The sequence below is a fragment of the Parasteatoda tepidariorum genome, chromosome 5, assembly GCF_982258835.1.
Source record: "Parasteatoda tepidariorum strain Cologne lab strain chromosome 5, Ptep-v5.0, whole genome shotgun sequence".
In the NCBI taxonomy this organism is placed as follows: Eukaryota; Metazoa; Arthropoda; class Arachnida; order Araneae; family Theridiidae; genus Parasteatoda; species Parasteatoda tepidariorum.
Window position 1 is genome coordinate 94,883,386 of NC_141759.1, and position 19,040 is coordinate 94,902,425.

At 29.4% G+C, this 19,040-nt stretch overlaps 1 protein-coding gene across 1 annotated transcript in view; it reads left to right on the forward strand.

The window, feature by feature from the left end:
- The first annotated feature begins 6,797 nt into the window (after nucleotides 1-6,797).
- Nucleotides 6,798-19,040, forward strand: part of LOC107444869 (low-density lipoprotein receptor) — a 58,952-nt gene continuing 46,709 nt past the window's right edge. The window contains exons 1-2 of the mRNA XM_087164552.1: nucleotides 6,798-6,982; nucleotides 14,267-14,377. Of these exons, the coding sequence (XP_087020678.1) occupies nucleotides 6,907-6,982; nucleotides 14,267-14,377 (187 nt within the window). The 5' untranslated portion in view covers nucleotides 6,798-6,906. The remainder of the gene's footprint in view (nucleotides 6,983-14,266; nucleotides 14,378-19,040) is intronic.

The window sequence follows — 19,040 nt, forward strand, 5'->3', positions numbered from 1 at the left end:
TAAATTTGTACAGTCAGATAAAAAATTAACAAAAATTGAGAATATATTTAACTTTCGGAACAAAACTGGTGACAAATCTAAATACACACCAGAAGACTAAATATATTTATAGAATTGCGACTTGACTTGATATATTTTATATATTAAAATTGAATAATTGTAGGGGTAGACATAATACATTTTGTTTTGTAAATTTGGATTAATGCTTTCCAGGTCTAATCTGCCACCACTTAATCCAAATATGCGAAACTATTTGCTTCGAAGCGTTCATAAATGTTTATCAACCACAATTCTTTAAACAAAAGTTGACTGAATGAAGTTTGACTCTTTAATTTAAAAAAAAGAAGGTGTTTTATGTCAAAGTTGCAAATATGTTGCTTCACTAAAATTTGTAAACCGAAATATGCCGTTACGCAAAGGGTTAAGGTTATTTTCCACTCCACTTAAGATGTAAATGATTCGAAAATTTATATGAAATGTTTTGTTCCAGCTCTCTTGTGGTGAAGCTTTTAAAATAATGAAAAAATTACCAAACTTTCTGAAAGCTTTTGAAGACTGTGTAAAATATTTTTCAAAACGTAAGAGAGTTCGCTACCTTCTATGACACAGTGGTATACAAACTTTCTAATTTTTTTGAACTTATGAGGGCTTAGAATACCTGGGTTTGTACGCATCTGGAATAAAATTAATAATTGAAATCAATTTTGTTTTAAAGAAGGTGGAAATTTTTTAATATTAGCTTCTACTATCGAATTAAAATTTTTATACCCGCCTCCTTCGGATTTATGCTTATTTAAGTAGAGAAAATAAAATATCCTTGTAACTACAAGCATAATAAAACAAAAGATTTCATATTAATATTACTAACATTTTTTAATTCTTTCTAGGTACGTATGAAATCCTAATAGGGTAAACTAACAAGCGATGGAACACTTAAACTTCGCTTGCCTTTTAAAAAATCATATTAATTTCAAAACTTGTAATTTTAGTTAAATGACAGTGTCAGCATATTTGTTACTAATTGCAAATTACGTAAAAAAATTGTAGGGAACTTATATAATATTGTTTTAAAGTTTTGGAGGTTCAAATAACAAGTAGTAAGAAGACCAAGTGAAGGAACAGCTTTTACCAGTGAATAAACAACCTGTAAAGGAACACCTAATTTAGGTCATTTTTTAATGCTCTTTATGAATTAATAAGCCATGCAAATATTTAAAAACAAGCCTATTCTTGAAATTATAACATACAAATACTTTCTAATCATGAATTGAAAATTAAAGTGTCAACAAATTAACACATACTGTTCATTCACTGAGAAATCTATGCCCAGTAAGGAACATGCCTGTTACCTCACTGGTTAGAATTTGTTTTTCGTATTTTTAACATACTTTTGATGCGGAACATCACTAAAAGTACAAGAAAATTAAAGTTTATCTTTTATTTTCATTAACTTAGAAAAAAACCTAGTAAAGGAACATTTGTTCCTTCACTGGTTTTTCATCGTTTGGTGATCCAGTGAATAAAAAACCCCTTATCTCAGTACTTTATTATGCTATGATGCTTTAAAAAATATAAAACGTAACTTCAATAACTATATTTTGAATTCTCTTTTTTCACAGTGAGAAAAATAAAACTATTACGTGCAATTAATTCCACTTCAAACATATAAGTACAAACACTCACCTTATAATTTTTCTCAAAGAAACAAGGTGTTGCAGAGATAATAACAAATTCAAAATTTTTTCCAGAGAAGTCTATTTGACCAGGTAATCTAAAGCACTGCTAGATGACTTCCTATTGTTTGGCAGTAAGCTATTGTTAACAATCAATCTAAAGAAAAACTTACAAATTCTTATTTTTAATCAATATATATGAAATGTTCCTTCACTGGTTGGTTTACCCCAGGGGTCGGCAACCTTTTGAAATGAAAGAGCCAAAAGTTACAATTTTACAAAATTTCCCGCTTTTAAAGAGCCACTAAAAATTTTGATTTAATACTATAGTATTTTTTTTTATGTATATTTGATTTTTAATTAAAAAAACGGTTTTGAATACAGAATAATATTTATTTATTCCTTATTTTTAAAATACGTTAATAATTTTTTTAAAATTTAGTTTTCATTTAATTTTCATTTTTTTTTAATTATTTTTTTTTCTTTAGGGGGGGGGGAGATAAGAATACTTAGGTCATTAAAATTCGATGAAAATTGTAAATTTTCTTACTAATTCTTGTCAAATTTTCAGCAGAAAACGCGATTTTTTTTTTTTTTTTGTATGTGCAACGAAACACAATCTTATCAGATAGATTTCATAATAATTTTTTTTAATTTTTCATAGCCATTCCGCAATAATATTCATCTATATTATATAGTTTATATTAATTTAATATTATATCAGAATTTTTTCACGATTTTCCTTTTTTAAGAAATATGTATCGTCTATTCTTGTTATTGTTAAAAACAATTCTTAAGCACTTAATTATTAAACATTTAAATAAATTTTAAATTTTTTTGTCAAAGTAAACGTTAAATCGATTTACGATGAAGTGCTAGAAATGATGGTCTCATATTTATTGTAAAAAATTTTTAAATTTATAGAGCCTCGAGCTTTCCAACTCAAATAACTTAAAATTTTTTGAAAAATTAATTTAATAAAAGTCACTGAAAGTAACGATCTTCTATTATTTTAAATATCTTTTATACGCAAAATTACAACAGTAATGTATTTGATTGCTAAATTTAATAATATGCAAGTGATTCGGAATGACCGCTCTTAACATGCACTTAAAGAAATTTTGTTTCAATTGAACGCGAAAAAGAACAGATAGAGGTCACACGTTAGAATTTTAACAATCAAAAACAAATCACTGTTGAGGAAAGAGTGTAAAAAGGCGATTAAGGATTTTTTATCAAATTAAATAACTTTATAAATTAAAAACTTTAACATTCACCTAGCAATTAAGCAGGCCTGTTATTATTATTATTATTATTATTATAAAGATTATTATCAATATATTGTACTAGATATTTTTTAAATTCATATGCTTGTTTTTTCCCTTATAAATTTTAATTTACTACATCCACTGAAGTAGATTTTAATCTTTATTTTTGACAAGGTTCATAAAAATAAGGTGTGGTATTAATAAAGGGTGGTATTTTCATAACATCATGCATTACATAATAGTTACATGTGATACAGATCAAAGGCTTTAAAAAATGTAGATGAAAATTAAATTAGTATTTATTCATTAAACTGAAACATTAAACTGAAAAATTATCAGATATCAATTATGGCTCGTGCATTTTTTTTTAAAATTCTTAATCTAAGTATGATTCTTTTTGATGCATTTCAAATATTATATGCGTATTTATTTAATTTTAGTAATTTTAGTTGCGAATAATTATTTTTAATGCTTATTTATAACTAGAATTTCATTTTTATTTAATAATTTTATTCATTTTTATTATTCGTGTCTTAATTTACATTGTTATTAATATAAGAGCTGTGACTAAAATCTTGAATGGGGATACAGAAATAGTTCCTTTTTTTCTGGGGGGGGGGGAATGAACTAGATTTGGAAGTACAGATAAATTTTTTCACGCATTCTTGCCTTAAATAATTTGTAAAATGCTAAATTTTTTATTCGAATATTTCTTTAAATAAAAATAACACAATATAAATAATAAATAAAACTTTAAAAAAAATTTAACTATGTATTCAAACATTGTAGCATGATAAATCATAAATAAATATTTGTAAAATTTGATGATTTGTAAATACCTAAAAATGCTTTACCGAAGAATGTTTAAGTCTTTTTTTAAAATAAAAAAAAATACCCTTAAATAGCAAAATAATTTTTTTTTCTAGTTAAGGCAGTTAAAGTACAATTTTGTTAATTATTTATTTTGTTAATTATCCTGCCTTTTAATACAAAACTGTGAATTGAGTTTTTACATAATTACAAAAATATTAAGTTTTTTTTTTTTTACTAATAACTAACTTAAACAAATGGAAAATTGTTAACTTAAGTCTAAAATATAATATAAAAAACATTAAATATTAAATATATACGAAATACATCAACATAGTAACAAAAAAGATTTAAAGAAAAATTTTATAAAAAAAAAACTGAAGCTTTTATATTTTTAAACACATTACATTTTTAATAAAATAGGCATTGGTACAGTTTTGTTCATAAAGGATTGCAGTTTGAAATTATTATAAAAACAAATGCTACGAACAAATATGGAATTTGATTTTCGAAATTTCAATTAAATAAGATCTATGAAAAATAATCTCAACTGAAAAAATTAAATTTAAATATAAATTACTATTTCAAACACAAAATTAAAAAGCTTAGTAAATAACTATTTAAAAAAAGGAAAATTAATTCCTATATTTGGAATTTAAATGTGATTTATCTATTTCTATCTCAAGCTCCTACTAATGAATATAAATAACATAAAAAAATTTAATTGCTTTTTTAATCATTTTACTGCAGAAATAAAAGAATTTTATCTACTTCATAAAAATCAATTTTTACCCATATATATTTTAAAAAACAACAATTTTTTTTCTTTTTCGAAAAAAAGTCTTATACCTAAATTTTGAAGCTAAAATTGAGGAATTAATTTACATGGAAAATAACAACATATTTAATGTAATTTTATTTTACCTTAATATTTAAACAATAAGACTGCAAATAGTAAATATTCATAAAAAATTTATACTTGCATTCAATAATAATAATAATTTATAAAATACGCTTTCAGTAACTAAGTACTACTTGTGAACGGGTACTTGACAGTTAGAGACAGGTCAGTGAAATAACTGGTGGGGTGAGTGAAAAGAAACTGGACAGTCATATAGAGAAAACCACAGCTGTATGAGCATTGAGCCCTTTCCTTCCCCTTCTTAAAGACAGTGGACAAAGATATTGTCTTTATTCTTTGAAAGAGTAAGAGAAAGCGTGAGAAAAAGGCATTCCCAGCTAAATACTTTTAAAGCACTCTTAATTTTTCAAGTTGACAGAAATTTCCGGGATTTTGTCTGCTGTTTCACAAGATCAGATCCGCCGGCACCATCCTTTTTTTGTGCCCTTTCATAGCGTCGGACCGGTAACGGCATGCTCGAACAGACAACAGACTTGCCACTTTTCTGTGTGAATACTCGGCATCGGAATCGAGTCGGAATGAGACATCCTTCTAACGACGGGCCTGAGCGTAGCGGTTTTTAATTAACTATTATAAGAATAGAAAGCTCTTGAGATATTAGATACTTAAAAATATTTTTTCTTATTTTTAAGGGTCTTGGTAACAATTTATTAATTTTTTTCGTATAGAACTGGAGAGCCGCAACTTTACATCAAAAGAGCCACCTGTGGCTCGCGAGCCACAGGTTGCCGACCCCTGGTTTACCCTATTTCAGTGTAAATCTTTAAGCCCGCTTTTAAGGACTAGTTATTATTCTTAACATCATTCCATCTCATGATTTAATTATTAGATATAACCATTTAATTTTATTTTATGTCATTCCATTTCTGAGTAAAAGCTTTTAAAATATTACTGACTAGAAATAAAATCTATTTTTAGAAATTCTTTATTTGGTCAAAATTAAGTTCTGTGGATGTATAAATGGATCCACCCTATAAGCGGACAATGGCGTGTGTGTGGCTGAAGTCGTATTCTTGACCATAGATGATGGATGACCCTTTCAATTACTTTTAATTATCACTAGTAGAGAGAGAGTAAATTATATGAGAGAAAGAATGAAATAATTAATCAGTGAAGGAAGATTAAGTAAAATATTAAGTAAAATATATCAGTAAAAATATTAATAAATGAAGAAAGAATAGAAAAGTTAAAAAAGATTTATTCAAGGAAGGTATTAATAAAAAAGAAAGAGTAAAATAGTTTTCCTTTGTGAAAAATAATTCATAAATGAAGAAAAAATAAGTAGATACTTTTATTCAGTGAAGATATTGATAAATGACGAAGAATTAGAAAAATTAATAAAATGAATAAATAAAATAAAATGATAAAAATAAAATATATTCAATAAATATATAAAATTCAATAAATGATTAATAAAAAGGAAAGATTAATAAAATGAATATTTTATTAATCTTTCCTTTTTATTAATAAAATCCTTTTATTAATAATTAATAATAATTATAAATAATTAATATTAATAATATTTCCTTTTTATTAATAAATGAAGGAAAATTAATAAAATGAATAAATAAAATAAAATGATCAAAATAAAATGTGTTCAATAAATATATAAAATTCAATAAATGATTAATAAGAAGGAAAGATTAAAATAGTTTTATTTAGTAAAATAGTTAATATGTGAAGAATAAGTAAAATATTTTTATTTAGAGAAAATGCTGATAAATAAGAAAAAGTAGCAAAATTTAAATAGCTTTATTTAATGAAATGGTTAATAAACTGGAAGAATAAATAGTTTTATTCAGTGAAATAATTAATATGCTAAAAAAGAGTAGGTAAAATATTTTTATTCAGTAAAAAGGTTAGTAAATAAAAAAAGAATAGAAAAATTAAAATAGATTTATTTAATTAAACGGTTAATAAAAAAGAAAGAGTAAAATAGTTTGATTCAGCATCTATCATATTAAACAAAAACATCTGAGGAATTCGCATAAAATTAATGAGATTCATGATGACTGGCTACCTAAAAACATCAGATTGGCGAGGCTTCTTCATAATTTCGCCAAACAAGTAACCCTGAAATTTTTCCCGCTGTTTCCGTTTTCATACAAATGTGATTCTTTCGTTTTAATCCGACAGTTTTATTTTAGATTGGAAGGACCACAGTTCCTTCGAAATATTCGAACAATATATTTTTATATCTTTTAATTTATTATAGTTTTTGTGATATAGTAAAATGGCAGTTGGTCTCTGGTTTTATCGAATTTCCATTGCAATAATTTTCATTATTTATTCCATTCATCTTATTAATGGTAAGTTCTAACAGTTTTAATTGATTATAAATTAATTTTGAGAATTATTTCAATAAGTAAAAAGCTAACATTGTTATGGATATCTGTGTTAAATATGGAAAAAAAACTATAGCTCTTTAAAGCTACTTCTTAAAAAAAATTTAATGCTTTCATTTATTTATTTTTATCGAAATTAATTTTAATAATTTAAGATAAATTTATTTATTTTAAAAATAATTTTGTGTTTTACAAGCTAATTTTAATTTGTTTTATTTCATTTTATTTCAATAAATTTCTGAAATTCTTTTCAATAACACGACAGCTAAAATTGTTTGTAACATCACTTGTAATAAATATGCTTTGCTTTTAAAAAATTTTCCTTTTCTGCCGATAACCATGTCCGATTAATTTACTTTCTGGGGCATAAATGCCCTATTTTCCCTCAAAGTTTTGAAACTACCTCTATGAAAATTGTGATAAGCCATTTAAGATTCAACAATGACTTACATTTTTCATTATAATTTACAATAAGTTTTAATTCTTATAATTGACTTAATTTAAAATATAATTAAAATTATAAATAATTGAGTAATAATAACACTGGGGAAAAATCTCTTGTTGTACTATTTATATATACTAATATAATTTATACAAGTACTATGTATAATTTATACAAGTTATTCTTTTTTACTTAATTCGAGTTTGGGGACTTCAAATCTGAATTTTTTTTTTCAAAATGTTTTTTTTTTTTTTTTTTTGCTTATTTAATTTTGTCTGGATTTACAGGTTTATAAATAACGTATAGGTTTATATGCATATATATATATATATATATATATATATATATATATATATATATATATATATATATATATATATATATATATATATATATATATATATATATATATATATATATATATATATATATATATTTGTTTGCTACTTTAAAAATAATACCCAAGAGGATAAATAAAAATGGCTTTTACGCATCAAATGATTAACTTAAATGCATTATTGCCTTCCTCTTACCATTTCCTACGTAGCAGAGGAGTGTGGACGCTTAGTGTTCTTTCCAATGACTTTACAAAAGAATCCTAATAAGAAATATATTATTGAATTGCATAAAAACTATAGCTTATAGAGAGAAGCGGATTGCAAATTTATAATGAAACGTGAAAATATTTAAGGTCCGTACAAAAATTTCATGCAACAGGAAAAAAAATGTTCCCCGGTGCTTGATGCTAAAAATATTAGTTTCCAAATCGGAAAAATTCATGCCCATCACGGTAATTACAGCAATAAGCGGTATGTAATGGTAATTTCTTATAGTTGTCCATTCAGAATAGATTAAACAGCGTTATTAATTAACGATTTATGAGAATGTAAATTATTTAAAAAACACACAGTTGGAAATACTAATATACGTAATTCTTTAGTGATGTTTTGTTTGCAATAAAAAGTAGAGTTCATCATATGAATAGAAATAACATTTATTATTTATTAACATTTATAACATTTATTCATAACGTTTTATTTTTATATACATTTAAATTTTTGCAAAAATGCGTGCATTAAGTTTAATTTTTCTTTTTAATTTTAAATCGAGTTACTTTACTACATTATGTTAGTTTTTTTTTTCAAACAAATGTATCATGATAATCGTGAACTATCTTATTGTTGTCCAGCCGTAAAAAGTGGTTCGACTTTAATGAAAATAATTTATGAAAAACTCCTACATGAAAAGCATGATATTATATATTGTTTATACCAAGTGGATAATTTGTTATGTTACCTATCACAATAGTTTTTTTAAAGCATTTAACTTTTACATTAAGGCACTATTATTTCGTGACATCATCGTATGTTATAATCCTTTTTCGACATTTGTCATGCCAAAAATTGGTTTTTAAAGGCAAAAACCCAATCTTACTTAAACGAAAAATACTTTTAAAAAGCCTATTTCATTTTCACTTGTAATTCGAGAGAAGAAAACTATTTGTTTGCTGTTGTTGCTTCTATAAGCAACTTGTCAATACCAGCAAGCCTGTTGGGAAACCAAGCGAATTTAAGGCAGAGGGTGCTCTTCTTGTTTTTCAGTGGCGCCATCTATGGCCAAAAATACGATTTTTAACCACACACACACGTCACTCTCCGTTTTAAGAGGTAGTCCCATTCATTCATCCACCTATCGTAATTTTGGCCTGAACCAGAGAACGAACAATATCCAATTCAGTAAACCCAGATATAATGATTTGTTATGGAAACTTGAAGGACTTTGTGACCCTGACAGATTTAGCGTGCACTAGTCACCATTTTAAACAGGGTTTCTTCGTCGGAGGGATTAAAACTCCCGTTCTCACGAAAGCGAGTTCAACCAACCAGGCAGTCCGGTCCCACTTGTTTGATATTATTACTATTGTTTAAGGTTATATTTTTCATATTTAAAATTATACAATTCATTGAAAGATTTTTGCAAAAATATATTTACATTTAACTTAAATAAAAAGAATTAGTAATAAAAAAAAATTTTAAAAAAATATACGAATTATTCCTATTACTACCAGTTTATTAATTTTTTCGCTTAATTCAAAAATAATTTTCCAAATTGACCTGAATCACTTCCCATCATGCCGATCCAAGACATCCACAGCACACCTGTGATTATCTTTTTACCAACATCATTACAGGCGCCCACGGGCACTACCACAGATGAAAAAGTCAATTGTCCGCTTCGCGGACAGGCACTTTGTATTCTACTCTAGTTCAAGTTCAAGACTTGAATCACTCACGCGAGTCAATTTCAGTCGATGAAGAGTTCTACAAAGTTGAAGAAAGTGAGGCAGGTACTTGGAATCAATATATAACAAGTCAAAGTCATGATTCACAACAATCTTATTTACTGACTTTAAGTCAAAAGCCTTTGATTTTAGCTCTTAACTACCATATCTCAAGTATGCATTATTTGTGAAAAGTGAAAAATGGTAACTCAATTATTTCAATTTTTTAGTTAACTAGGGACATTCGCGTTCGACAAAATGTATTAATGATATAAGTTGTAACATTTTGACTAGAAATTATGGATTTGCAATTTTTTTTAATCAAAAAAATACTTTTTTACACCAGAGCAATGCTGTTGCTGAAACGCAACGTCAGTGGTAAACAAGACTGGAAGTAAGACTGTAAAAGAGAAATTACGGTTCTAAATTAAGCTGTAACTAACTAGTTTTAACTATAAACAATTCATCATTATTTTCTTTTATTAAATAGAACAGTCCAGTCTATCTTGCTTCGCTTAGTGGGCTAATTTTTGTCTAATGGTAGCATAATTTGTGTTTTAATATATGATTTTCGTTCAGATAAATTTGTCTTATTATTTGCTCTCCGTTACGTACTGCATAAAATTTATGAAATCATTCAAAAGTAATATTAAACGAAGATATTTCTGATTATATTGTCTAGTTACATCTAGTTATGTCATTACCTTTATAACTATAAGCATCTAGTTTTATACATGTATATGCTGTGATAATTTGTAGGGCAAGGGAGGAAAAAATTAATAAAGAAAGAAATAAGTATAACAGCGACATTAATAGCTCAAAGGTGCTGACACGCAGAAAGACTGACTAAAAATACATAGTTTTTAAGAGATAATAAACAGTTAATTAAGAATTCCGGGACTTTTCCCTTCAAGACAATCTGGGTTCCGTTCAACAAGGAAGTAGATGGTTGATGAAGGATAATGTTCAATAACAACTACTGCATACACCTATATATATATATATATATATATATATATATATATATATATATATATATATATATATATATATATATATATATATATTATGTATATATATATATATATATATATATAGGTATATATATATATATATATATATATATATATATATATATATATATATATAGGTGAGCTTGACCTACCCGACGCCTCCTATAACAGAAAGCCTCTACATGGTTTTTTATAGGTAGTCCGATCTGACCACTATGAAGGTAAACCACAGTTAACGAAAGAGCCATTTAATAGAAAATCTATTAAAAATTTGAAAGTGGTAGCAAATATATGTCTAAAAATTTGTTAAATTTATAACTACTATTGCTTTGTTTTATTTACTAGTCAACCGCTACAGATTCAATTCTCAAATATATATGATAAATTTCTCTCAATTACTTTTAGCATTTGGGTTCATGCGCACAACTCGCTCACTTTTTAAATAGTCTGTGCAAGCTACTTATAAAGTACCATGTGGAGGCTGTCTGATGTATGAGGTGATGGCTTGACAGTCCTATAAACATAGAAAAGCTGAATGAAATAGGAAACAAGTTCCTAGTTAATAAACTGCTGTTTGTAGAAAATGCAACACCATGAAAGAATCATCAGAATCAAATGAAATTCGCAGCAAATGTCAATTATAGGATATTATGCAAATTAATAAAGTTTCAGAGCCATCGCGCGTGCGTGGCGTGCGCAGCGCCCTCTGAATTGATGCTGAAAGCGTATAAATAAAGTGCTGTAGCGGGACGTTGAAAATAGTCTATGATTATTTGTTAGTGGCAAACGTTTAGTGAGACCTGAGTATGCCTCCACGACGGAAGAATAAGAAATTCAAGCAACTTACGGAGTTTGAACGAGGGAGGATAATCGGCCTTCGAGAAGGAGGATTTTCCTATCGCGCAATAGCAGCTCGTATGCAGCGGAACAGTTCCACAGTGATGCGAGTTTGGAAGCAGTGGACCGACGAGCACCGAACAACTCGAAAAACAGGCACTGGACGACAGAAGGTGACGTCAGAGCGCGATGATCGACACCTGCTCCGCATGGCGGTGAATGATCGCACAGCTTCCTCCAGGCAGCTGGCAGCACATTGGTCTACTGCTACAGGTGTACAATTGTCGGCTTCGTCAATTCGTCGTCGTCTGCTGCGCCGTGGATAGCGTGCAAGGGTGCCATTATACAGGATTCCCCTCACGGCGGATCATCGACGGCTGCGTCGGCAGTGGGCTCTTGAGCACAGAGACTGGCGAGCTGATTGGCACCAAGTTGTCTTTTCAGATGAATCACGCTTCAATTTGTGGACCCATGATGGCCGTGTTCGTGTTAGACGTTATGCCGGTCAACGCTGTCTTCCTGAGTGTATTATTGAACGACATAGTGGTCGAACACCCGGAGTTATGGTCTGGGGTGCGATTTCGTATCATGGACGATCCAATTTGATACGAATTGAGGGTAATCTCAATAGCAACAGATACGTCCGTGATGTGCTACAGCCCGAAGTCGTTCCTTTCCTTCAAGGCATCCCTGGAGCTATCTTTCAGCAGGATAATGCACGCCCACATGTTGCGCGGACTGTTAGAGACTTCTGTTCAGCACAACGCATGCAACTTCTTCCTTGGCCTGCTTATTCGCCGGATATGTCGCCTATTGAGCACGTGTGGGATATGGTTGGTCGGCGTCTCACTCGTGATCCGCGTCCTGCAGTTTCCAAAGACGAACTTTGGTTGCGCATACAAGCGATATGGAATTCTCTTCCTCAAGCAGATATTCAACATCTGTTTGACTCCATGCCACGTCGTATAGCAGCACTTATTGCAGCGCGTGGTGGCTGCACCAAATACTGATTTCGGACGCTTAATTTGTTTCTTTTGTTTTGAAAATTTCATCATTTATTTGTATCAGTACAAGTCGTTTCTGCATTAAATTTCATTTGATTCTGATGATTCTTTCATGGTGTTGCATTTTCTACAAACAGCAGTTTAGTTAATGGACAAAAATCACAGCTTCCAATTATCCAACATAAAAAAAACATCCTCCCAAAAAAACAAGTTGTTCCATTTAATGGAACTATCCTTATTTTCAAAGGAGCTAAATATCTCGGTCCTGTTATAAATAGAAAACTCAATTCGAAAGATCATAACAAATTCATCAATGAAGCCACAAACAGCGAATTTTCTTTCAAAACTTTAAAATTTCGATTGAATTATTACATCTCAATGATCCGTACCTTTCTAATGTAATCATCACCAGCCTGGCGCAACGTTACTTCCAGAGAAACTCAAAAGATGTCTCCGAAAAATAACACGAGCAAGTTGGTTTATCCGTAATAAGAATTTGCATCGCGATCTCAACATTGATTATTTAGATCATCATATTGCAGAAATAAATTGCAATTTTTTTTTAAAAAAAAAAGCCTTAAATTGCGATGCCGCAGTATTGAAATATATACTTTTGAAAACTCTAGAAGTTATAAAGCTCAGATCAATGGCTGTTTATATTTGTAGCAATGCAACTTTATCTAGCATACAAAATATTTAGTTTTTCCTTTTACTCTGATTTGCATTCCTGTTACCTAAACGTACTACCACAAATCCGAAAATGGAAAGATGAATGAGAAATGACCGGAAACGGCCTCAGACGCGAGAATTTTTAATAATTTTGATGCCTCTGATTGAAGGGAAAAAAAGTCTTGGTATTCGTGAATATTTTAATCTTCTAAAAAATAGTACAAAAAATTATTTTCTTACCAATTTTTGCTCATTTGTGTAGAGATATAGATAACCTTTCAGCCCTGGTGGAAAACGTGTAAAATCAATAGATTCGCCATAGAAAATTTGAAGCGAGAATTGACTCATTAGATTACATTAAAGCCCCCAAACGTTCACATATTCTATTTCAGAAAAGAGTAGCAACTCGAATTTCTATTCTTGCAACAAATTTCTTTGTCATGTGACAGCGCAAATACAATTTTAAAAAAATTAGAAAATTGGGGATGAAAGTCCTAGGACTGTATGCTATACCAATAATCGTAAGCCAATTTTTTAAATTGTTAAGGAGAGCGTGTTTTAAAAGTATGAAGAGTAGTATTTTCATTTTGGCAGTAAGATGTGTCTGCTATATGTAATAGCAATTCTGAAAACTGATCTGGAAACGATATTTAGTAAGAGTTCGGCGTAAAAATGACACCTTTTGGAAAATATTACTGAGCCTTGCACTACCCGAATCTCTGCATATATAGTACCCTAGTCCATGATTAGTTTTTAGCATATTTTTTCGACTTCTTTGGCTTCAAAAAAAGTCTAAAGATGGTAAGAAAAGTTTACAAGTTTCAAGCGCTAAAACATAAGCGGTCATTCTCAAGACTATTGAATAAAAAAGTGATTTGATGTGATTAAAAAAAGTGATTACCATCTTTGTATTTTTTGAACCCAATGAAGTTTTTGATCAAGTTTATCATTTCGCTTCTGTTTCTTGGGATTAATTATTTAATATTTTTCTACTGTTATTAGGCTCTTGCCCACCCCATCAGTTTCAGTGCGAAAATGGTAGGTGTATTCCCGTAACATGGCACTGTGACGAAGACAACGACTGTGGTGACAATACCGATGAGACTAGCTGCGGTAAGTTGGAATACTTTATATCATGTTGAACGTAGTCAAGTTTAAGCTCCCAACAATATGAATATTAAATATATTGAATATGTATTATTTCGTTCATTACTTCAAATTAAATTAGGTTTCATCATGTATTAAAATAGTTTAAAATAATATCCCCCCTTTTTTTTAACTTTCTGTAATATTTTTTTCCAAAGCTGCAATTACAACCATCCAAGAGCATGATTTAAAAGTTGACACTCAAAACTAAGTAATTTCGAATGGTTTTTATGTCACTGATTATGAACATTTAAAAACAAAATGGTGGATTTGCGGTAGAATTGATTTTGATTCGAACATTTATTGCGTTCAGGGCCTTATCTAGAAATTCTGGGGCCTTAAGCACAAAGCTGTCAGGGGCCCCTGGTCGTAAATTTAAACCAAATTTACTTGTTGCTTAATTATGAAGTGCATACCTGCCAACTTTTAATCTTTTCTAGGATGACTTTCCGCAGTGGTAGAAAAATGGAATTTAAATTACAATTTAAGGCAGAAACATACACTGTATTTTGAACAAGCTTAGCAAAAGAAGTATTACATCGTAATATATATGATTAATTTTTTTAAAAATAGTGGTGGATCTAAAAGTTTATAAATTAAGTTTATAAATGCACGGAAATATAAAACGCATACATTTTACTACCACTTTAAATACAGAAATAAAATTTTACGCCAAAATGCGTAACAGTTGGCAGGTATGGCAAGTGTTTTAAAATTATTTATACAGTAAGTAAATTACGATATATTAATAAATTGGAGCTTATATTTATTTCAATTTTTGCTTTCTCATAGACCATTCATAAGGGAAAAAAACAATTAGAAACTATTTATAATTTTTAGGGGGCCCCAAAAAATGTGGGGCCCTAGGCCTCATGACAAATCAGGCACTGATTTTGTTATTGTAATATACATAATGTATCGTGAAGTGCTTGAACTTTCCTATTAATACATTTCCTATTAATGCAATATTGTTGTAGTTTCCTTAAATTAAATTCAATGAAAAACTAAGTAAAACTGTGTAATTTCGAGTCTTTTTATGTCAATGATTATGAAATTTTAAAAACAAAATGGTGGATTGGCAGTGAAGTTGATTTTAATTCGAACTTTTATTGTGTTATTATAATATACATAATCTATCGTGGAATGTTTGTACTTATTCAGTTCCCTTAGATATGATTTAACTGTTGCATTGTCTGCTGTCTGTCCTATGAAGGAAAATATCTTTTCTTGTTTAGCGCTCTTTCAATTTTCAGCAATGAGGAAGACACATAATTGGCTATGAGCCAGAAAATAAATACCGTCATTTTATAGAGCAAAACACTACAGCAAATTGAATTATAACGATCTTCAAGTGAAAGATTCAAGAGCAATATCTTGTTATATCATTTCTTCTTCTTCTTTTTTCTTTCCTTTCTATTCTTTAAAATGTAAAACTTAGTCTGTTATCAGCATTAACTTAAGTCTTCAAAATGTTTGCTTTAACTCAGGAAAGTATTGATAACAGCGATTAACCAAATAATGAATCGAAATGAAATTTTTAAAAAAAAAGCGTATCACTTTTTTTTCTATCAGTGCTAAGAATTTTATATTTTATTTGTAACAAGTATTTTTATCTTAGGCGTTTTAATCATTTAAAAAAAAAACATTAAAGTACAACATTTATAGGTCTGAAGATATTTGAAAGTTTCATAATTGAAAAGCGATAAGCGGCACAAAAAAATAAATAAATAAAAAGAGAGAGAGAGATAGATTGGGATTTGTGTAGTGAGCTGTTATTTATTTATTTTTTTTGGCTAATAATTTTAATTGTAATCAATCTATTTATTTTATAACCGTCGTTGAACAGCCGAGCCAATTTTGAGTTTACGATTACCAATACCGACTACCAACCAATACCAATTGCGACTGCCAACTCCGTAGCCTTGTAATTTTGAACCCAATCCAGAAGACAAGGCAACTTTTGGATCAAGCATTGGAACAAACTAGCTCTTGTGGAGGACTTTTTGATGGAACTAACCAGCATTTGCGTTACATGGAGAGAAAAATCACGAAAACCTCCCAATATTAGCCTGACAGTAAGGGAATTCTAACCCATGATCACTAAAGATGTTTTAAGTCAGCACTGAGATCGGTGCGAGCCAGAAGCAAAATTCCTAACAACAAAACACCACTGGGATTCGATCCTGGGTCCTGAGGTCTTAACTTTTCAATTGCTATATTTATAATTATTCCTTTTAATTTTTTCTTGGGTATGAAAGGCACTTATCACGCCCGCTGCTAAACTATGACGAAATTTAAAAATATTGATGGTTACAATAGCAGGGAACCCTGTGCTAAAATTGTTATAGTGGTAGTTCACTCCTTATCAAAGTAGTGGAAATTCAACGAGTTCAGTAATCACTTAAAGCCATAATATGTCCTGCAATTGCGGTTCGATTAAACTTTTGCTACCACTTGGAAATATCTTCATCAAAAAGAATGCGTTGTTGCTCTAGTACAGTGCTTCCCAAAGTGTGGTACGCGTACCCCCAGGGGTACGGGAACAGTTTAGAGGGGATACGCGTTCTTATGCGAAATATCTTGCAACAAACGAAAATTTCAAAAATTTTTATTTAAAAATAAAGCTAGCCAGGAAAATTTACGATTACGTATTTTTCTATTGGCTATTTCACAGTTAATAATTAGTAGTATCAACAGCCAGTAGTGATTTTTAACTTTTGTGCAATTTTTTTAAAGTAAAAAAAGCATTCTTTTTTTATTAGTGGTACAAAGAGTTACGAAAAATTTACAAAGGGTACACAGAAGTCATAAGTTTGGGAAACACTGCTCTAGTAGTAAACAAATTTAAGTTATTTTTAGTCTAGCATTTCTCATTTTAAGTAATTTTTCCACCACTACATAACAAAAATTCGAAGTATTATTTGAAATGCAGCTTTAATGCATTAATTTCGTTCAAGCAAAGTGCTTGAAACATTCATAAAAGCCACTCCACTTCCCGCTTACCTCAGTGCTCATCCAAAACAGCGTTAAAATTCCAGATGAATGGGATAGGGGTCGCTTCACGCCCCAGGTTCCCTAGAAAATCAAAACACTAAGACTAGCATTCATTTGGTACTCAACTAAAAAGTAGTTTTCAAGTTTAATATATTTAAATAGCTACCAATTTATTAAAACTTTTGCAGTTGTTTGCATTTTTATCCCCAGGTATCATACGTAATTAATTGTTAATAATATTACACACAAAAGGTTTTTTAAAAAAACTGGTATATTTGTTTATTAATTTGTAAAATTTATTAAATATTACGACTTACTAACAGTTGTAACTTATAGATTTTATTCAGATAGATTTTTATTGACACACGTAAAAAGCAATTTCCACATGATCAGAATACGTGGTAATAATTCTACTATTATTAATATTTATTGAATCAATATTATTAACACGTTGAATACCACACTAATTTTGCGTGGCTTGCCCGTCTGGCCAAACGGTAAATAACTACAAACAAAGTTTGCATAGATTAGACAGATTTTACTAGTTTTTTTAAAAGGTTTAGCTTACGTATCTGAAAAAGTGGTGAATTATATAAACCTACGAATTGTTTAGTAATGGTGGTGGATAAAAATCTACTAAATTGAATTTTTTAAACCAAGAATCACAATAAATAAACTACTACTTGAAAATATTTATTCGCTGTCCGGAGAAAGTTGGCATCTCTGTGCAAATAAATAAAACTATTTTTGTGTGTTTTATATTGCGTTAATTTTTTCAAACCATTTTAGTAACAATAATATAAAAAAATAAAAATTTACTCGAATTATGTATTTCTAATAATCTTGACTTTGTCGGTCACCGGTGATCCCCGTGGCGCTACGAACAAACTCAGTGCCGGTCACCGGTGACCCTCATGGCATTCAACCTATTAATATTCTGTCAGAAAAACATGCTACAAGAGCAAAGAATAAAATTCTACAGAATAATAATATTCAATTCATGATTAGGGAACATTTTTATTGGATCTGGCTTATCCGTTCTGTCTACAATGCACCAATCAGATTTTAATTCATATATAATATGAATTTTCATTTTGAGGAAAATTTACAATAAAAAATACAGTAGTCATAGTGTTGAAATTTTGCATTAAATTTAAAAGTTCATTTTCAAAACAATTTATTCACACAAAATCGTTTGCTTATAAGAAAAAGAGGGGATATCTTCACTCTACTTCTGGAATTAAATACAATTGAACTGTTTTGACTATTTACGAACAACAGCTGGTAGAAAATTTTGGAGTGCGCTCCAAGTCACCCATTGAATCAGTAATCCAGATAACTGGTAACACTCAGGTAGGAAAAATCCCAGGACCTCGATTTCACACAACTTACCCCCTTTCCTGCTATTGAAGGTTAAATTGGATTGCGATGACATCCGGATGAAGGAAATGAAAATTTTTATATTCTTTCGCTTTGTTTCGGTTGCGCTTTTCACTTACACATTAAGGAAATAATTAATCAGCATTTCAATTAACGAGAAATCAAATGTTAAGGGGCCAGGTAAATCTAGATTACACATTTCAGGGACATTTCCGAGCTTTCCTATGAAATTTTAATTTGATGATGTGCCCTTCTT